The sequence below is a fragment of the Danio aesculapii genome, chromosome 12 (assembly GCF_903798145.1).
Source record: "Danio aesculapii chromosome 12, fDanAes4.1, whole genome shotgun sequence".
Lineage (NCBI taxonomy): Eukaryota > Metazoa > Chordata > Actinopteri > Cypriniformes > Danionidae > Danio > Danio aesculapii.
In genome coordinates, this window is record NC_079446.1 from 37,112,168 (window position 1) to 37,134,742 (window position 22,575).

At 38.1% G+C, this 22,575-nt stretch overlaps 1 protein-coding gene across 6 annotated transcripts in view; it reads left to right on the plus strand.

Annotated features, from left to right (window-relative positions):
• The window catches only part of baiap2b (BAR/IMD domain containing adaptor protein 2b), an 81,008-nt gene that overhangs the window by 20,834 nt on the left and 37,599 nt on the right, over positions 1 to 22,575 (plus strand). For 5 of the 6 annotated variants that reach the window (XM_056469687.1, XM_056469684.1, XM_056469682.1 and 2 more), the window contains exons 3-6: positions 1,437 to 1,523; positions 18,418 to 18,479; positions 19,987 to 20,058; positions 21,441 to 21,578. In XM_056469687.1, coding sequence (XP_056325662.1) covers positions 1,437 to 1,523; positions 18,418 to 18,479; positions 19,987 to 20,058; positions 21,441 to 21,578 — 359 coding nt within the window. The remainder of the gene's footprint in view (positions 1 to 1,436; positions 1,524 to 18,417; positions 18,480 to 19,986; positions 20,059 to 21,440; positions 21,579 to 22,575) is intronic. The other variant, XM_056469686.1, reaches the window with a different exon arrangement.

The window sequence follows — 22,575 nt, forward strand, 5'->3', positions numbered from 1 at the left end:
TAGTGGCTTGTGGTCAAGGTGATTTTGGAGGCCCATCTACATGCCTTACCATAGTTGATAACGATGATGTCTTTGTGCATAAGCAGCTGTTAAGCCTAAAGTTTCTCTCTCATTTACCTAGGACTCTCAGAAATTAAGGACTGAAAGGGTTAGGATGTTAAAAAAATAATTGGAAAAACCAAAGACTTTACCATTTGTATTCAACTGAGATTTCTATCTGCACTAAGCTAGAGAATATCACATACAGCCTTGCAATGGGATAACTGGATATAGATTGGGCTTTACAATTTGGAATTGTCTCTTGTGGCTGATCAATGTTTCCTCAGAGATGGCTGGAGAGACTTTGTCCTATTTTTCAGACCTCTGTAATCCTCTTTCCTTCTGCTGCCTCTCTCTTTTCTTTACCCCTCACCACTCAGCCTAACCGCTGGAGCACCAAAGCCCCCAGATTTCCCCCTCTAATCCCTCACAACCAGGACACACCTTATCCTCAGCCTGGGATTTGTGCGTACACTAGTAAATAAGTCTATACATTCATATGTGACTATGCTGCCATTACTGTCCACCCAAACACTCCCCCTGCTTGGAATTGAGATGGCCATACATCATAATGAATTTGATGTAAATGTCAACAAGGTGGTAAGGGACAGAAGTACAGTCCTTTTAATTCACATTCCAGAAGCAGATCCTCAAACACAAGGATGTGATTTGCAGTGGTTACTACTAAACTGAACAGGCAGGCACCAGTGTTCAAATTCTGGTCTCTACAGACAAGCCAGACATTACTGTTGTTATTTTCATGACCTGTGATCCTACAACACACTGGGTGTACTTCTAGCCCTCATAAGCCTTTAGATTTGATTTTAAAAATATGAAATCTATCAGCTAAAGTGAAGGTTGATTCTACTACACATGCTAACCTTTGCTAACCACTTCCTCTGTACCTTCTGGTTGTAAATTTCACTGTGCTCCAAAACACTTTGTGCTTCTTGGCTCTCTCCAGCCTCGCTAAACTACCATGATCCGCTGGCTTCGAGGAGAGCCTGATTTTAGAGCCAGTCCTCCTTAGTCATGGTGACACAGAAGAGGCACAGCTGTCCCTGTGGCAGGACCTCACACAGAATAAGTGATTGCTCTCTGTAATGCGCTATCTGATGTGAATGATTTTGGAGGGTATCAAGCTCAAGCTTTCTTTATTTCTGCTTTATTATTTCAAAGTAATGGTACTTTTGCTATTCATTGCTTACCAATCACAAGCTCCACCCCTCCCCACCCCAGTTCTCTGGCCGAGCCATCATAGAACATATAGAGCTTAAAGCTTTCCCATCCACCACTCCTGTTTTCATAGACGCAGCACCTGTGGGTTGAGGGAAGCTTCGGGTTAGCACCTAAGCACAACCCCAATTCTTATGTCCCCCATGCTTCCATGTTTCCAGGTGTGACATTTGCAGCAAAAGGCTACTTCGACGCACTGGTGCGGATGGGAGAGCTGGCCAGCGAGAGTCACGGCTCTAAGGATCTTGGTGAGTTTGTATAGATTGTAGCTGCAGTGCCCCCTGTGGTTGGGAGGGGGATTGCAAAAGAGAATAAACTAAAGGTTTCAGTGTGAATGGCTTTGGATGTGTGAGTACATAGTGCAGCATATCTAAACTGTATCTTTGGGCATATCACAAACACACACACTGCAGATTCATTCATTTGCTCGTTGGTGAATGGTTGCATTGTGTTCATTCTATCCTGTCATCTTATTTCCGTGTCTCTCTATGAATAACTATTAGAACTGTTAGATTTAGGGAGTTTAGTCACTATTATTTACACAAGTGTACAGTTCTTTTGCAGTAAATGTACTAATCTTGTCATTTTCCTTGCCGTTTGGTTGGACATGAACACGCAATAAGTTTTTAATTGTTATTTGAGTAACTGCATTAATAATGCCTTTACAGCAATTCGTAAGGTCTGAGTAGTTTTTTTTTCTTAGCATACACACCCTTTTAGATTTCAGTTCTGGTTTTTGCACATAGCATGATACTTTTTATATAGGTATCATTTTGTAAATGAATATTTTTTTCATTAAGAGAGCATCATTTATTCTCTCCTGCTCTTGAATGAATTGTATCATACAAATGATCACACATGTCCATGGAAAATGTAATGTTTTTTTAGATGACATAAAGAGAACATATCTGAAGTCAGAGTACAATAATGCATTCCTTCCTCACTAGTCTTGCTGCCCATTCATTATTTATACAAGTGACTGTGCTTTGTAGCTAGAAACCATAGCAACCAATGGACAAATGGGTGCACCAGATACTTCAGAACATTTGTCTTTTACTTTTCCAGGAACAGTTGTTCTACTCTATTCTGAAACAAGCTTTTTGAACCAATACGTGTGGATATCATTTCATTTAAATCAGGATGTGTTGACTGAGACTGAGATTCATTACTCTACTCTAACAAGTCTTGTTGAATGTGTGTTTAGTTAAGTTTGATTAAATGGACTTCACAAGAATGTAAGACCCTTGACAAAACTGACTAAATTTACTGTATAATCTGTGTTTCAATCTGATGTTGCTAAAATGACATCAGAGTCACAGCAGAAAATATGAGTGATGTACAGGGCTGGCTATGGCCCAATCCCAATTCTATTTTTGTACCTCTACCCCTTCCCCTTGCCCCTTGAAATGAAGTGTGAAGGGGAAGGGCTTCAAAACTGACCCCTAAGAAATGGGACAGCACTACAACATCCGGACAGGTCATCATGTCATCGTGATCTCTTGCTTCATATGAGATCAGACGATGGCGACTGCTGTAGTTATTCCAGTTGTGTTATTTTTTTGTATTTATAATCAGGAAATCACTGAAGGCCGTTATCATACCGTTATCATACCGATATAATGTGGCAATAAGATCGTAACTGTACTGTGTATTTACACTGTGGTCGTATTCATGTAAACCCACAAAAAACAACATTAACATTATAGCAGACACTGTAAAAAGCTCATTTCAAGCCACTAGACTTTTCTGACAGGGTACTTGAGTGTCAGAATGTTGTGGGACTGCTATACAGGAGTTATTATTAGGGATTACAGATAGCGAAATTTAGCGGTTTTTATTTTAGCATTTTCTTAAAAAGCAAGCCAGTAAAACACGAAAGCGGTTATGAATGTATTAAAACATGTGCTTGTTTGTTGTAAAAATTCATAATAATGACAAAAAGGGAAAGGAAGGGAAAGGTAAGGGGAAGGGCTAAGGGGTAGAATTGGGATTGGGCCTAAATTTCCATCATTCATCTCAGAATCATTTTTATCCTTTTTTTCTGAGCTTTCATCGTCACTGGTTGGCATCTCATTGAATACAAATTAAATGGAATTTACAATCCTAGTTCTAATTTGCTCTGTAAACGGCTATTATTTGCAGGAATTCAGCTTCATCTCATCCTGAGATTAGTTACCTGATTTGCATCCTTCTTCATATATCTAAACCATATACAGCCAGTCAGAGCTGGAGTCCTTATGAGATTATATTGTAGGCTGCTGGAGAGTTATTTCTTGAGTGCTGCTGTCTCAGCATTGTTAAAAAAGGAGCAATATCTGTATATGAAAGCATCTGATGAAAAAAAAAGGTTTAATATCCGCCTTTTCACCACTAGACAAATTACAGCACAGTCATTTCTCATGTAATGTACTCCTCCCTCTTACAGTAGTGCATTTAATGTGTAATGTAATGCTCATGTCATCTGTCTGTGCCTGTAATTTACAATATATGACAACCATGACTGAGCATATTAGTAATCTCTTCTTCTGGCATGTTACTATGGATAGATTATGACATACCCAGAGATCCTTTAATTTTTTTTTTAAGTTTACATTTAAAATATCAGCTAAAAATTTCAACGGATCACTACATTATGTTTTACCTTTGCTCCTAATGAGGAGTGCCACAGAGTCTTTCCCTTCACGTGGCCTAAGAGCATTCCAGATGCATGTCATAACAACAAAACATACCTGTTCTTTGTCTGCACTGTGTGCTATGATTGATTTGCATGAGCAAGATGAGTGACAGGTTTTGTTATGATCAGGTCAGTTCAGTAAGCACATGTTGAATGTCAGTATTATAGGGCCAGAGGCTTTGAAAGAGCTTGCAGGAGAACAGCAGCATGAAGTGCAAACTTTTCTCCAATTTGGCCACCGGCAGAATGAATTTGTGTTATGAATTTATACTCATGCAGCATTTGCGTGGGTTTAAGCACGTGGGAACTGTAGCATCAGCCATGTGGACCCAATCGACTGCTGCACACTTAAATAATTCCCTTCAGTGAGGTCTTAGCCCAGTTTTAATAATTGATTCGGACTTCTGTCTGACTTTAGCATAATTGTATGCCATAAGGCAGTCCTGAAGATTTAAGTCTGACCTTGCTGACCTCAGACTATCATGATAATAGCCATGAAATCAGTGCTACAATCTCAGACTACCACTTTTGCCTGTCAGATTCAACCGTGTGAAGATGTTCCAGTGTTCATGAACTGGTTAGTGTGTTTCTGAGATGGACTGGAGGATTTTTAAAGGATGTTACACAACAGCAGCTAGATTTGTATTAATATTGTAAGGCCTGATGCATAATGGGTAGGACAGTTCACATGTCTGGGATGTACTTTAAGTGCACTTGTTGTCCCCTGTGTTTTATTATTGCTTATGGATGTTGACAAGTGGTACAGTAGCAACCTGGTTAATTAATGACATTGACTAGTATGCAGCATTTAAATTTAAGTGTTTCTTTTTGGTAGGGCTACATGATACTGGAAAAAACAGACATTGCAATATTCTTTTTTTTTGCAATATATATTGCGATATGAAAATAATTTTACAAGATGACTTTTTTTTCTAAAGAATTCCTCATTTTGTTTAGATTGCAATGATATGCATAAAACATACAAAATTATGGAAAATACAGCAAAGAAAGATAAAAATGAAATAAACAATGCTTTATAGTTTTCGGTTGGACTTTTAACAGTATTAAATATTAGATATTCAGTAATCAAATGTAAAATAACACTGAATAATCTTTATTCTATTGCATGAAATAATTAAACAATTAATCTTCATTAAAGCAACAAATTTATTGTGCCCAAATTTACTTAGAATCTAAAGTCACAGGCCTTAAAAAAACACATAAAATAAAAGTCTTTTTTATATTATTAGATTAAAGTTAAAATTTGCAACGACTTCTTTGCAGTTGGAAGGGCATCCGCTGTGTAAAACATATGCTGGATAAGTTGGTGGTTCATTCCGCTGTGGTGACCCCAGATTAATAAAGGGACTAAGCCGAAAATGAATGAATGAATGATTCTAAAAATCGCATGTTCTGAACTGTGTTTACAGGTTAATTATTATCCCAGTTTGACATTGCAGATCCTACGATGGACTATTGCATGTGCACACATTGCTACATCCATGCTGAAACGATATATTGTGCAGCCCTATTTTTTTGGTTACTTTAGCAATATATTTGCATAATATTACATTATTAAGTTGTAAATCGGTTATGTGAACCAGAAAAGAATTGTCTGAAAGAACCAGTTTGCAGAAAATAAGCAGTAAGGGTGAAAAAATTTATTGTTTCTTCGGTGCACCACGATGCAGATGAAGACAATTAGGTATCAGAAATAGATCCTAACCGGTTATTACCTACTGACGCCATTTATCTCATATGCGCTATATTACGGTAGCTTACTATGGTGAGGGAGGCAAGCGCGAGTAATTAAAACGCCCCAACTACTTAAAAAAATACAGAAACTCTGCACACGATTCCTCTCCTCTCTGATGTTACAGCAATACTTGTAGATCCAGACTCAAGCGTGTTTGCAGAGCAAGTTTTCTCCACCGCGTCTATCATGGATCAGCTGTGATCGCCGCGTCAGTTTATCAGTGTCACTCGGTGAACAGTGCTAGAGCATTAGAGCCAATCGCAGCCTTTTCTGTTGAGCGCGTGACTAATCATAGGGGTGTAAGAACTCGCTCGACAGCGCTCAAAAAGCAAGCTAATAAGCAAGGATAATATTTACATTTGTTTATTTGCTATAAATGCTCATGTTGTCTTCTGTGATTCTATTTGAGTTTTATTTGATACATTCAAAAAGAGTGTTTTCTTTGAGCAGGTAAAATAAAGGTACAGTTCATATATCCGACTGCTTGTATTAAAGGACAAAATTCTATTACAAATTCACAGAAAATGTGTTTATAAATCATGCATTTAATACAAGAATTCTTGTGCTGTGAAGTAAAATATAAAATTGTGTATGGAAAGCATCGTCAATGCACCGTGATGCATCGAGATATCAAATTGAACCCAATCCATGGCACGATAATCATAACCGAACTGAATCGTGAGGCCAGTGTAGGTTCACACCCCTAATAAGCAGACTACCCAGTTTGCCCACCGGGCCGTAGATTAAAAGTCATAATTTTGGAAATAATGTTCAGTTTTTTGCGTAAAATTATTATTTTGCTTTGTAAGATCTCAATGCTTCATTAGAAGCCATGGGTGTTTATTTTGCATAGTAAATTTTCACTTTTGTGCAAACTATCCCATCAATACCAAGTGTAACTGAACTGGAGATTAGCATAAATAATGATGTCAGCCTGAAATTTCAGGAAGCGATCAGTCCCAGTTACACAACTGACTGAGCAGAAGTAATTGAAATGCATGAAATTCTTTTATATGGTTGCAAGAGCTTTGCTGTCAGGGTAGCGGATAATGGTGAGATTTCATTAAGTGGCGTTATCTTCCTCTTCATTGCATCCTCAACTCTGAATAACTCGTGATCTCTCGCTGCGTGGTGATTCTTCAATGCAGCACTTGTGCGTATCGCAGTCAGCCCACGCACCGATGCAGGAGGAGAGAGAGCGAGCCGTGAGCTATAAATAGATGAAACACTTGCCTTAACAGGAGAAGTTCCGCTAGAGAGAGAGAGAATGAGAGAGCAAGAGTAATGTGAATGCGGCCCGTGCTGTGGATTTAGAGTCCCAGAAAGCCTCCTCGGTGATGTCAGTGTTTCCAAAAACAGCTTCCCCTGTCTGCCTCTTCAGTGCTGCAGGAGTGCGTGGAATACTAAACAGCTTCCTGTTCCCCCTGCCCAAATATGGCTATCAGTCGTCATGCCTGTGAGATACCAGCAGGTCGTCGCCTTCTCACGTTTGTAGTTTCAGCTTTGGGAGTTTTCCATCAAATTAAAGACCCTTATGCTGATAATTAGCCTAAATCTAGGATTTTCTTGCTTGAGCATAAATATTTGCAGAAAAGCAACTGCGTTCGCTCACTAAACACAATTAATTGCATCTGCAAGCATCTCGCTGTCGCTTTAGTCACAAAATAACTCTGGGGTGTTTGAATAATTAATACTGGAAAGTCTTGGTGCAAACTGAAATGCTTCGGCGACACATCCGGTCTAATTTTTGATAAGCTGTTCAAATAAATCCTTCAAAATATGTCTTAGATTAGATTTGCAGTCCAGATATTGAATTTTTGCTACTATAACAATGGATTTAATGTTTGGAAAATGGCCTGAATGCTAAATCTGCCCTTTAATAAACTTGTGACATAAAAAAATGTGACATATCTGTGGAAATATTAACCTTTTCTAACCATGCTGAATAATGACCAATTAAAGTCTAAGAAGAACTTATATAATTTAAAATAAGTAGTGTGAAGTTAGTGAGGGAAGGATGGAATGTGAGATTAACAGGTGGATTGGTGCAGCGGCAGCAGTAATGCCAGACCGTTGTGGTAAAGAAGGAGCTGAGCCGAAAGGCAAAGCTCTCGATTTACCGGTCAATCTACGTTCCTGCTCTTACCTATGGTCATGAGCTTTGGGTCATGACCGAAAGGAGAAGATCTTGGATACAAGCGGCCGAAATGAATTTCCTTTGCAGGATGGCAGGGCGCACCCTTACGGCCCATTCACACGGGCCTCAGCGTCAATGCTTCCCATTCACTTTGAATGGGTGACGTCAAGCATTGCCGTACTGAATTGTGGATCCATCAGCGCTGGTTCAGTGGCGTTGCTCACTGCAGAAGTTGGGACTTTCTCAACTTTTCAAGTGCCAATCAGATCGCTGTATGCAAATACACCAGCTCAGACAGTAGCCGATTGAGGACTAATTTCATTGGCTGATGCTGCTATGATGCTCGCATCAGCCCCAACTTCAGACACGCCCTCTGTCAAGTGTTGACGCTGAAGCCCCGCGTGAATCAGGCATTATAGAGGAGCTCTAAGGAGCTCAGTCACCCGGGAGGAGCTCGGAGTAGAGCCACTGCTCTTCCGCATCGAGAGGAGTCAGCTGAGGTGGCTTGGGTATCTGTTTCGGATGCCTCCTGGAAGCCTACCTAGGGAGGTGTTCCAGGCATGTCCCACCGGGAGGAGGCCTCGAGGAAGACCCAGGACAAGCTGGAGGGACTATGTCTCTTGGCTGGCCTGGGAACGCCTCGGGATCCACCCCGAGGAGCTGGAGGAAGTGTCTGGGGAGAGGGAAGTCTGGGGTTCTCTCCTAAGACTGCTGCCCCCGTGACCTGACCCCCGGAAAAGCGGATGAAAATTAATGAATGAATGAAAATAAGTAGTGTTTTTAGATGATGTACATGCAATAAAGCAAACTGAATACACTAGTATAAAATACAAGAAAACCCTTCAACAAGAACAGTGCAAATATTCTCCACAGGAAGTGTAGAAATAGCACTTCACTATGTGATTGACTCCGTCCTGATGTTGGGAGCGCAGCAGCAGGTTGGCACAGACAAAGTTTCATTTTCACTCCAAGTAGGTGGAATTGGTAGTGTCATAACAGGGTTTGAGTGTTTCCTCACCACACTAAAAGTCATTGTCTCACCCTCTGAGTGTCTTTCCCTTCACACAAACAAGCACACGTTTATAAAAAATGGCAAATGGCTCCAACACCTCTGAGGAATGCATCACAAAGCTGATAATTGCTGCTACAGATGCCATCACAAACAGTAGAATCGCCTGGAAATGAATCCACCACTGTTTTACCAGAGCAGCCCTGGGGGAACATTTCTTAAAGAGCATTTTATTCTCTCACAGGTAGACAAATTAATGAGTCAGGCAGTAGAGAAGATTTTGCTCATGAATATTGCATTTACATTTTTGTAGCTTTTTCATAATCCACCAGTAATGTAAGTCTTTGTGAGCTACCTACTTAGATAGCAATTTAAGGGATTATAAGTAAGGAGCATATTTGCCTGCTAAAATATCTCTCTTTTTTGGAAGACATAAGGGGAATTATTTCCCGCTCATATTTTTAGCAGTGCTGGTTTACGAAGTATTCATTTTTTCCATACAGAGATTTTAAAAAGTCTTTGTTAAAGCATTATAAGAACAAAACTAACCAGCTATAAGCAGAGTCCAACATTGCAAACTTTGATTGGAATTATATGTAAAGCAGGCAACAGTTGTTTGAATTATATAATCAAAAACTTTTCAAGCTGTTGGTTGTATATCAATAGAAACAATGTGAGTTCAATATGCCAATTGTATATGCACATTTAGGCATTTTGAGACCATAGGAAAAGTGACTTACATCATTTTAATTCTTTCATGGCAGTGGGTGGAGTTAAATATTTATTTTGCAATAGTGTAATTAATGCAAACAAATGAGTTTAGCAAACACATACAATCACTATAAGCATTATAAGCAGAGCTCATAACAATTCTTTCTTTAAAGGTTTATCGGCTATTGGTAAAACATTAAAAATTCTATATGGAGAAAATGAATGGGGTTTTAAAGAGCCCCTATTATGCATTAAAAAGGTCATATATTGGTTTTGGGGTCTCCAACAACAGGCTGATATGCATGCAAGATCAAAAAACACTTTCATTGTGTTATAATATGCATTTATTTTTAACTAATTATCCCAACGACTCCCATATGATTTGTTCAGTTTTGATGTGGTTTTAAACGCGATATGAGAATATAAAGAGTTAACCAGATACAGTACAAGCCACATGGAGTTGTTACAAGTAACAAAACACAATTAAATACACATTTTGCAAACTAGAGAAAACATGGAGGCAACCATTTTAATCGCACTTACTTACACTTGGAGGAAGAAACTGGTCCATGAACTGTGTACTGTAAAGTTCCTGTCAAGCTCTAACAAAGTCCTATACATCAACAGCCGACGAATCCCCCGTGTAAGCGCATGGACTGGTGAAGCACTCGTCAGAAAAATGTAGAGAACACAGCACAAGGCTGGGGCTATAATGCTGAGGTATTTTTGCAAAAATAAACGTAAACCACTGACTCTTAACAGCCTCATCTTTGGGTAGGGAAAACACCACTAGCTTTCGACATTGCTCACGACAAATGGGCGGGGCTTGAGTTCCATATCGACACTGCTAAAGATTTGTTACCCTGACAATTCATTTGAACCACTTTTAGTCGAACATGGCGCACTCTCAGATTTAAGCCTTAGCTGGATATTTCACTTCACTTATACATGTGTTACACACTGCTTGGAAGGTCATTTTCAAAAGCCCATAATAAGGGCTCTTTAATTCCTGCACCTGACTGTTGTAGCATTGCAGCTATTACTCAGTATCTGTCTTTCCCATGTTTTTACTTTCATGTTGTTAGCTTAGCAAAATTGTAATGCTTAGCTCCATTGGAATTCCATGTCCTATTTGTGTAGTATACATTCATGTAGTATGTAAACTGAGTAGTATGTCTGATAGGGCTGCGTGATATTGCATAAAAATATTACACTGCGATCTTTTATATTTCTGCAATATATATTGCATTATTGAATAAGTGAATATCTCCACAAATCATGTGTGTTTTCAACTGTGGCTCTTGGTCAACTATAATCTCATCTCTACATTACAGATTCTGTGATGTGACTACTGCAGATGTGCACATTGCGTTATCAATACTGAATCAATCTATTGTACAGCCCTAATGTCGGAGTAGTTTTCATTAATAAAACAGCAGACAATAAGTACCCAGTTCATGTCTAGACAGTTGAGTGCATAATGTGTCATGTGGGACACATCTAATTACTTTGGTTATATTTTACTTAAACTGCCTATAGGTAATATATACTAGGCAGCACAATTTGGGAACAGTAATATTTCTTGATTTTCAAGAGCTGAAGATCCTGCTGGTCCAATGAAAATCAATTGTTATGGACAGTGATAACTGTGTAACTTATATTTCATCATCAACAAATGAATTTGGCTGCCCAGGACATCCAACCTGCACCCCCCCCCCTCCTCCTCCCTCTCTTAATTCTGTTCTGCTGCAGTAATCAATCTCCATTATGACCTCATCAGCTGCTTTCTAATAGTTATGTATACGGTCCTGAGCCACAAAGTAATGACTGCAAAAAAAATTATTAAGGCCTTGGGGTTTCGATCTCAATGAGGCATTTACAAATTTCATTTTGGGTCACTGAGTTTTACAGTCAAATACGACTGGACAATTATATTGAAGTGTGTGGATCAATTGAACTGTTTTGTTTGGTTGTCTGTAGATATAAACCTAAATGTGAGAGCAGGGAAAAGAAAGAGTTATGCACTGCAGGGTTAAAAAAAAATCTGTCTTTCAGCATATCAGAGAATTCAGAAGAGCAGAGTGCTGTATAATTTTCCCGGTATTGATGTTTATTACTTCTATCAGAAATCATTTGAGAACAACAATAGATGGTGAAGAGAGTTAGATTAATAAGAGTCAAGACAACAGAATGGAAAATGAAAGAAGAAAGTGAGAGGTTTTCTAGCTCTCTCTCTCTCTCTCTGGCTCGATGTCTGATGAAAGTGCATTATCAGGCTCATCTTTCTCTGGAAGGTTAGGTCGACCCACTGAGACTTCACAGTGTCATACAGTCTTGCTTTTTAGGGCCTTTGGCTTGTTTTTTTACTAAATAAAAAAAATTGTATTCTTTTAAATCATTTTTTTGCTTTCTAATGGCGCGTTTCCACTGAGTGGTACGGCTCGGTATGGGTCACCTTTATCAGGCTTGCATTTCCACTGCCAAAAGGGTATCAATGGGTGTGGTGTATGACAGAAAGTTTCAGACTACGTCATTCTTGCTTCAGGAAATGTCTACAGTAAAGCTGTACGGGTCTTTCACATATCATATCTCATCTGTATATCAAATATCAAACCTCTCATCTGTATGTTTAATCTTTGCCAGCTCATGTAACCTCAGTTAGAAAGTAATTCCATCATTCTGAGTTCATGATAGTCCAAAAGGAGATGATAATAGTTAACCATGGCAGTTTGTTCATCTTGTAGGTTTGCTGAAAAAATCATTTGCTTCATGGTTTTGTCGGGCTTCTCCTTTGTTTTTTCACACTTCACTCTCATGTTTGTCCATTTCTGAAAGCATAGGATGTCAGAAGTACTACAATAATCACACGTAAGTTATTATCATCACCTCAAGAAGTTCGTTATTTACTCTCTCGAGTAAGTTAAACCACTTAGGCTTTAGACAGCCTTGTAAACAACAATGGGCCACATGGTAGATTATGCTCTTCTTCATGGCTTTTTGACTGTTCATCAAGAAGATCACATGGTTTGTTTAAGCTCGAGTTGACCATGGCTTGTTATTATATGTATATATTATTACCGTGTAATGTCTCGGCTGTGCATATTTAAAATGTTTCACTGTTTACATTCTCCTGCTTGTCTACAAGCTAGTGACGTATCTCTGTAAACCAATATCGTTCAGCTGAGGTCTGGTCCCGCCTTTTGTTGTGCTACAGTAGGTACCCTTTCGAAAGGGTACCCAAAAAGTGGTATGGTACGGTTCGCTTTTTGGTACCTTTTGACAGTGGAAACGGCCATAAAAGCATACCAAACCATACCGTACCGCTCAATGGAAATGGGCCATGAGGTACAGCTCACTTTGCAAAGTATCAATTTTTTTTTTTTTGTTGTTGTGTAAATGTACCTTTAGTAAAATCTTGAACACTGATTTATAATTTTAGTTGATGCGTGGCCATGTTTTACTTCGTTGTACTTATGCTTGGCCTTGTTTTAATTTGTTTCCTCATTTTAGTTATAACGTGACAACATTGCACTAATTAGTTCTTTCATTTTTAGTTAAATCCTGGCCACATTCTACTAATTTGTTGCCTTGTTTAAGTTAAATCACGACTGTATTGTAGTCTAATTAGTTTCTTCATTTTAATTAAGCTAATCTTTGGCCATTGAGAGAATGGAGTTAAGAGATGGGCATAAATTCTTCTCTTATGGCTATGGTTTCTTTTTCCATTATGCATTAAACTCCACAGAAAACCATGATTTTGGAAAAAAGAGATTGTGCGAAACCGTTTTTATGTTGACTTGTGTGCTGCAAATCAAAAGTCATTCTCATTTTAAGCTCTTTATCTTTTTTGTATTTACTCCATACTAAGTCCTCAGTGCTTTATTAAAATCATTTACTAATATGTATTTTTTTTCCTCAACAAGCCAAGATGTCTTTACTAATAATTTTTCAAGGCTGGGTGCTAGATGGCACAGCATTTTTTTCAGACTGTACCCTAATTGATTTGGCCCTTTAAGAGCAGACAACAATATGTTTAAGTCTTTGAAAGCTGCAGATGTTGTGATCCGTGCTGATTACTGGTAAGCGGCTTAGAGCCCTGCCGAGCGCGCCTGAATTGCAGCAGAGAGACGGAGGGGGTGGGAAGGATGAGGATGGGGAGTGTGTCACACTATTGTGCTGACTTACACAGGAAATGAGAGTGTGTGTCAACCCGCAGACCAGATATCTGGATGGGGGACAACGGGGTAGGGGGAGGTCAGGGAACGGTCTGCATTGGAGGGGTCTCTATGTTACATAAAAGATGATGATTGGCTGTAGAAAAGAAACATTACATATTATGTCTAAATATCTCAGGTTTTTTAAAAACTTTCACACAGTGTACACATAAATGACTACAATTTTTAATTATGGATGTCGGGCAAGCAAACAGCAAAATGTCACTTTGTAAATAAACACTACATGCATGAGTACATACTGTACTGTGTAGTCTGCTGTTATTGTTTTTGCTGTCTAGTACTGTACTTATGGATGCTTATAGACTGGATATGTAATACTTATGTGCATAATGGCACACTTAAAAGCGAAATTACAAACATTTGTAACCTGTATTTAAAAGTAGCATTTTTGCATCCCCCAAAATGCCACTATCTTGTAAATGAACAGCTAAAATGCATACAAAGTGTTGGTATCACTTTAAAATAATGGTCCATTAGTTAATGTTAGTGAATGCATTTACTATCATAACCAAACTATTAGTAATACATTTATTGTAATGTCTGCAATTTTATAAAATAAATAAATAAAAGGCAACATATATCAACACATACAGCCCCTTACAGTCTACGATATGTTACCAATTACAGACAAACTACACACAGCATACATTTGTGGCCCGTTTCCACTGAGTGGTATGGTACGATTCGGTACACTTTTATGGCCGTTTCCACTGTCAAAAAATACTAAAAAGCGAACCACACTGTACCACTTTTTGGGTACTTTTTCAAAAGGGTACCTAGTACAACAAAAGGGTACCACAAGGTGGAACCAGACACATAGCTGAAGGCTATTGGTTTACAGAGATACAAGCATTTGCACAAGCCAGGAGAATGAAAACAAAGGAAGTGCCATTTTTAAATACACAGCCGAGACATTACACCGTAATAATATATACATATAATAATAAGCCATGGTCGACCTGAGCTAAACCAAACCTTATCGTCGTCCTAATGAACAACTTCACGAGCTCATGATCATAGCGTGCACGTGATCATTGAAGTGCTTCTGACATTCGATCCTTTCAGAAACAGACAAGTGAGAGTGAAGCGTGAAAAAACAAAGGAGAAGCCAGAAAAAACAAAGGAGCAAATGATTCTTTCAGCAACCTAAAACATGAACAAACTGGCATGTTTAACTATTATCATCGCCCTTTGGACTATAATGAACTCGGAATGATGGAATTACTCTCTAACAGAGGCTACATGTGCTGCTGAAGATTAAAGATACAGATGAGAGGTTTGCACTGACTGTGGCCTATATGTTGTGTGTTGTTTTTGAACCCAAATAAGGACAAGATACCAAGTCAGCTCTGAGTAAAATCTGCTCAGATGTACATAGACTTTCAGAAGAGATGTCAATGTCTTAAACTGTGCTCACCTGACAGCAGACTTAGCAAATGACTTGAACAAAGTACCAATTTACTAAATATTAACCTTGCTTATTTCTCCTAAGGATTAAAAAAAATTCTAAAACATATAAAAACACATTGCATCCATTCAAAACTGCATTATTGAGAGAAAAACATATCTTGTACTTAATATTTAGTCCAAATGTTGTGTAAATTAAGCAACAGGGAGCCCCAAATAAAATGAAATTAAACATTACAAAATGATGATGACACATTATCAGTAATAACTTCCATAACTTTATCTCCTATTTTTATTTTTGCAAATGACATATAATCATCCTAAATATTTAGCCAGCTATCTACTAGATAGCAACCACAATTTCTTATTTTCTACCGTACAAAGTAATAAATTCATATCTGCTCTATCGTTCCCGCAATTCACTGTGCCAGAAACATTGCCTGAATTCAGGTATCAGCACATGTGTAATGTGTGTGTGCATATCCACCCTTAATAATCTCTCTGTTTAGATAGATGTTACTGGTTGCATGGCCTCTGCTGACCTTGAACTGAAACAACACTATCAACTGGACTGTCCCTGTATTTCTCAGAAGGCAGGGCTTAAGAGGAAGTCTTGATTAGATATGTACTGATGCACTTGTCCTAGGTCAGGCATGGCGGATTCAAAGACAGCAGGTCACGCTTTATGAAACGCTCCAGCTCAGATTTAGAAGGCATCTGTATTGATTTCATTGAAGGCATTTAATATTTAGTGATATAGCTCCACAATAAGAGGTATGATTCATAAACAGGAATGATTTGCATCCATTGGCAGTCCAGGAGGTAGAGAGACGTCATGCCCATTGGATGTACGTGAATGTCTGTCATTGTTCTTTTACCGCAGAAGTGTTTTGTATGTCTTTCCAAAGTGTATATGAGTGATGTGCCCTCTGTGTTACATACTGTGTGTGTTTTATATTTTATTATTGTATTGAGCTAGTTCTAACCTGGTTAATGCAAAGTTAGAGAGGAGTTTAATGGATGGATGGATGGAAGAAAGATGTCTCAGCACTCTACCATCATGTCTGTCCCTGTGGACGTTTGCATTGACTGACAAATGCAATGAATGGAAGTCTTATTTTTTTGGCTGGTTTGATAACTTAATATGACTTGAAACCACTACTATTGCATTCTTAAAGATGCCAGCAGACAGTTTGAGCTTTCAAAGCATCAAAAAGCACTTGTGTACTTTGATAACACATGCCCTTGATTTGCGCATCAGAAAAACACAGAGATAAGCAAAATTTCAGCAGCCAAGAGTTTGTGCTTGTACCTGCTGCAGAAATTCTAACTATACACTAAACAAAACAACCCAGGCTCATTCTGAAAATGTACCTCTATATACATTTCTGGAGAGCACCAAATACATCCCAGGAGCTATGTTTTTTTGCAGTTTTTGTTTTTTCGAATCCACCAGAGGCCGCTGTGTACGCTTTTTGAGATCTCAAATTTCTCTTGCAAGTGCCATTTGCACCTGCTGTTCTAGTGTAAATCCATCGGAGGCTGCTGTCGACTGACTGTCTGACTGACTGACTGACCAACCGACCGATAACCCCACCCTTCTCCTTCCCTAAACCCAACCAATAGTATTTAAAAAAGCACAGATTGACCCGCCCACCCACTTTCCTAAACCCAATCAACAATCCAGAAAAAGAAAAGCCCTCGGCAGTCTGTTTTTTACCACGTTTTCAGATTTTACCACATTCTCGCCCTGTTATTTACAAGTAAATAGCAGGGTGAGAATGTGGTAAAATCTGAAAACGAAGTAAAAAACAGACTGCCGAGGGCTTTTCTTTTTTAGGATTGCTTTTCAAAACACAGTTGGTTGGGTTTAGGGAAGTGAGTGGGCGGAACAATCTGTGCTTTTGAAAACTGTTGGTTGGGTTTAGGGAAGGAGGTGAGTGGGTCAGTCGATTGGTCAGTCGACAGCGACCTCTGGTGCATTTGCACGAGAACAGCAGGCATGAATGGCACTCAGGAGAGAAATTTGAGATCTCAAAAAGCATACACAGCAGCCTCTGGTGGATTTGCGAAAACAAAAACTGCAGAAAACGTACCTCCTGGGTCGTATTTGGCGCTCTCCAGAAATGTATATAGGGGTACGTATTCAGAATGAGCCTATGTTGGATGCAATGCTAAATTTATCACTTTGATTGTCAGTGATCTCTACATTCTTCACATTAATATGCTGATTATCTGTTCATGAAAAAAAATACTCATTTAATAATGTCTTTCAGGATTTTTTTGATGAATAGTTAGTGTATGTGCATTTTACTATTTAGAATGTTTTACAATGATATAAAGTGTAATAACAAATATTTACAATAAAAAAACTCAACATCTACTTTGTAATAAATGCTGATAATTAAAATGTTAAATTATTAGTCTAAACATGAGTGTCAAGACTCATCATCAGCATCTTAATTTGAAATACTTTTGAATGCTTTCTATTTTCACTTGTAGAAAACACTACTGTGAGTCTGTGTTGATGACTCTAGGGCAGCCCTCTGGCCTGTGTTATTTATGCATTTAGTGTTTGGGGAGGTTTGACTCATTCACCCTCTCACTCGTTCTCCTTTTCACTCTGTCTTAAGGTTTTCTGTACTTTTGTTCCTGCTCAAACTAGGTCTTTTGTTCCTTTTTTTACAATGCATTGCCTAATCAGAAGAGGCAGCATGTAGGTACCCCGACAAAACACAGCACACATGCCTCAAATGGCTGCATGATTCACTTCTTCTCTCTTTATTCATTTTCTTTGTGTTCTCTTGTGCCACAGAATGATACGTTGATATGAAAAATGTATGCTAACATTTTCCTCTTTTTTTTGCATCTTTTTTTATCATTTTTTGCTTCTCATGTTTATTAAATATGCTTGCACCGTTTTCCATGAATATTTTTGATTTATTTCATTTGGTATGCATCTTCACGGTGGAATATTTCAGTCCATATTACTTTTCGGTGTGATCTTTTATTTGTTTTCTTTTATTAAACAACATGGTTTAATATTTTGTGGATTTGTATTTATTTATTGCACTTGTAGCTTGATTGTTGGTGTTTATTTTTACTCTTCTCTTTACCTCCTCTTTTTCTCTACTGTGCACCTTTGTCTGACTGCGTAGTGCAAAATAATTGTAATGACAATTTAATCTATATCTTCTTTGTCTTTCTCTCAAGGGGATGTGCTTTTTCAGATGGCGGAGGTTCACAGACAGATCCAGATGCAGCTAGAGGACATGGTGAGTGTCATTAATGTGATGAACATCATGTTGCCTCATAGGCTCACATTTTCTCATTACGTTTTCTCACAACATGACTGAGTCGATCAGGTTGTATCTAAAAGAGCCCATTAGCCCCCGGGGTAAGGAAATGGAAGGGAGTGGTGTCTCAAAATGTCACATCGACTCGTACGCTTCCGTATATACATGGAGGACAATAGACCACGGTCACATTTGTAAATACACAGACTTTCCTGTTCTGTGTGACACAGCTGCAGAAGTTAAACAAACCATATCTGAAAGGATAAGAGTGCCAAAAATGTCTCTTTTGGTTCTTTAAGGCTCTTTTGTCTCATGCTAGTGACTGTATGTGCAAAATGTTTTCAGTGGTCAGTAGTGGTGTAACGGATCACAGTTGATCCATGATTCGTACAGTTCACAACCCATGGTTCGGAACACACATGGCCCGCGGATTAATACGTTTTTTTACTGGTAGCTTAATCATAAATTTGTAATGATCACAGAGAGCTCGCCTCTTGCATCATGCAAATCAAATGTATGAAAGTATTTAGGCTTTCCTCTATAATATAATGATGACGGAAGAAGTTGTGGTAGGTTATTCGGGATGTGGTGGGTTTCATTAAAGGTGTTTTCTGTCATTACTTGTTTAGCCTGCATTAATGCATTCAGTGTAAGCTGCACGATTAATCATTAAAAGATCGGGATCTCAACACCCACGCAACATAAATTATAAATGATGGTGTATTGGATATGTTTATTAATCTTTCGAATCGCTGCATTCAAATTAGAAAACGCGAAAATAAAGAAAGAGATTGAGTCTTTAGTCTTTTGAGTTAGTTACAGTATGAAGTTACAAACAGTCAAATAACACAGAAGTGCTGGGAGAACAGTTTATAGTTTAGATAAAACCACTGATGTTGATGATAAAGATTATAATCATCGCCATATGCTCAAAAATGAAAGTTGTAGGCAGCAATTACATAATTTAACCAGCCATTAATTCTTCAAATATGATCAATCTAGTAATGAAACGAAGATTTATGAGTGAATAACTGAATCATTTATTGAAAATGAGACGAAAAAATAAATAAACATGGGTTGTACAAATGTTAATGTTAGATTTCTACATTTAGCGTTATCAGCAACAGTAGTAGTAACAGTGAATTTTTCACAGTATTGAATATTTTACCATTTAATTTTATTCAGCTGATTATTTCTTCATTTTATTTTTAATAAAATAACAGGTTCTTAGTTCTGTTTGTTAAAACTAAAAGTTTCTTGCCGTACTGTTTTTGTAATAAATGGAAAGCAAATTACATTTGTCTACTTCCCTTTTTGGCTAATCTGAAAAGTGGTCCGATCTGTGACAAAAAAAACCACAATGTGATCTGAACCGTGAGATTTGTGATCTGTTACATCACTAGTGGTCAGTTGTATGAATAAAATTGCTAGCTAGTTTTGGTGTGTGCATTTGATATAAACTGTATTGTTCGACTGTAATTTTCAGCTGAAATCATTCCACAATGAACTACTCACAGAACTGGAGAAAAAAGTGGAATTGGATGTTCGCTATTTAAATGTAAGTATATAAAGACACAAAAGCACTTGTCATCTTGGCTAAACAGAAAATCTGCATTTGAAATATGTATGAGGAATTCTTTTGGTCTCATCGCATACTCTTATAGGTGCTTACTTATTCAAAATACTGTTGTTTTATTTAATATATCTATCTTTATAGTTATCATCCTTTGTGTGAATAAATCTTTAATGAAGATGTGATAAGTACTAGGCCTATGTTTAACTATCACCATTTCATGAGCACTGAAGTGTTTAAAGTGGACACTGGTGAATGTGAAGATAGCAGAAAATAAATTACAGATAATTAACCATATATTTTTACAAATAATTAACATATGATACATGTTATGACTTTATTAACGTAATTTAGCTACTATAAGAACAATAATAAATCTGTAAAGGATCAGTTTGTAAACAGCATGTTTGACTTTAGGTCATTTCAAAATATTAAATTCCCTCAAGATTGTCTTTTTACCAAACACAGTCAAGCACAGTGTCCATGTCTCATTTCTTATTCTCTATATTTCAGTAAATTGGCATCTAACATCAAATAACATCTTTTTTAAACCCAATAATTGAGTTTAGTGCATGTAATGAAAGCAAGAGCATTACTGCTATTAACACCAATGCCTTCTAAAAGCCTCGTCTTTTCTCCTGTGTGAAGAAAAGACTTTTTTTTTCACTTGAAAGAAATCGGGTTATATGCATGAAAGATCAGCAGTGCATCTGAAACGAGGCTTTCAGCTACACAGATTGAAAAAGTCTTCTTATACTGGGGTCTCTGACAGGCTTGTGTGTAAACGCATCAGTTTGACCCTCAGCTTCTTGGCAAGAAATCAAAAGCACATTAATTTGGTCACTCGTTTTCAGCATTGACAAAAATAATTAACTGCGCTCCCACACATAGTAAGGACAGGGGAAAAAAACTCCGTCAAATGTAGCAGAAGGCTTTGGCAGGGAAGACTAGTGGAAACAAAGAGGCATGGTCTGAAACACAATGAATCCCAGAAGCAGGAAGATGCATTGAGGACAATGAAAGAGCTGATTGGACCGACTCAGCCAAGTTCCCATTAGTAATGAACACGTGAAACCTTCAGGTCTTTTAAATTCTGGGTTGAGCATTGCTAAGAAACAGTGGATTCAAGATGAGCATCTATTCTAAACTTTTAAATCTTAGGACGCCCTGAGAATAACAGTATAATGCATGCTACAATAAAGAGGCCAATCTCATCCCATTCTAGTTGGCATTCGTCCACTTGAGGCCTTTTTGGGATGGAAGCTTGATAAGTAAATTTAAAATGCAACCATTAAATTCCTCGTCTTGTCCATTTGGATATTGTTAGCCGCTGATTGAGATGAGAGCTGTGTTGTGTCGTCTGGCAGGCAGCTCTGAAGAAATATCAGATGGAACACAAAAGTAAAGGAGAAAGTTTGGAGAAATGCCAGGCCGAGCTGAAGAAACTGCGCAGGAAGAGTCAGGGCAGCAAGAACCCCTCCAAATATGGAGACAAGGAGATGCAGGTGAGTCAGCGCTCTACATCTTTTTCGTTGGATTAGTTCTGGATTAATTCTGTCATTTATTTTCAATGTGTCAATCCAAACCTGCACAACCTACTGTTCTGTTTTCAAGAACATAATTGGTCACTTTTATTGCTGAAGACCTACATTTTTTTACAAAAATCTCTTATCATATGGCTTCAGAGGATCTGAAATCTACCAAATGAGCTCTATGGACAATGTTTATAATTTGCCCTGCTAATTATGTCTGCATGGAAGGTCCTCTTCATTCATTGGATTATAGTTATATAGATTTGCAATGACATGAAGACAAGATTTATTTTTGGATGAAATATATATTTTTTTAATCGCTCCGTCAATCAAGTCTTAATAAATAAAATACTACAATAAATGTGCAAATGAGTTTGGCAGTGGTTTGGAAAGTTGTAGAACTTGGGCATAGAGTTTGTTTGTGTTGTATATGAAATCTGTGACATCTAACTGAGATTTTCTGTTAAGCTGTGTTCACACTAAATCGTGCTTATTACACGTAAATAGACACGTGAACATTGAGTTTACTCACTTTATTCGTGCATCGAATTCACTTCATTCGTGCGTCAAATTCACTTCAAAATAGACGCGGATTCATGTCATGGGCAGGGCTTTTGTCCGCCAGTGACTAAATAGTTGCTAAATAGCTAACATGGATTTTATTGAGAGATTAGCTGTGCTTTATGTGCTTTAGGAAGGCTGGAAAAACAGCGTAGATGGGTTCAGCACAGAGTCCACTAGATCCTTTCAGAGTGCACCCAGCTCTATGAGTTCATCATCTCCTCTAGAAGCTGTACCTGGATGATAGAAGCTTTCAGCGGTGCTTCCGACTGAGCCGAGCCCAGTTTGATAAGCTGTTGCAGAGTTTCTGCAGGCTTCATCAAGTCATGTTTAAGACTTTTTAAGACCCTTAAGACAATTAAGAATTTAATTTGAGACTTATATAGAGTTAAACACTAAAGATTTTTTC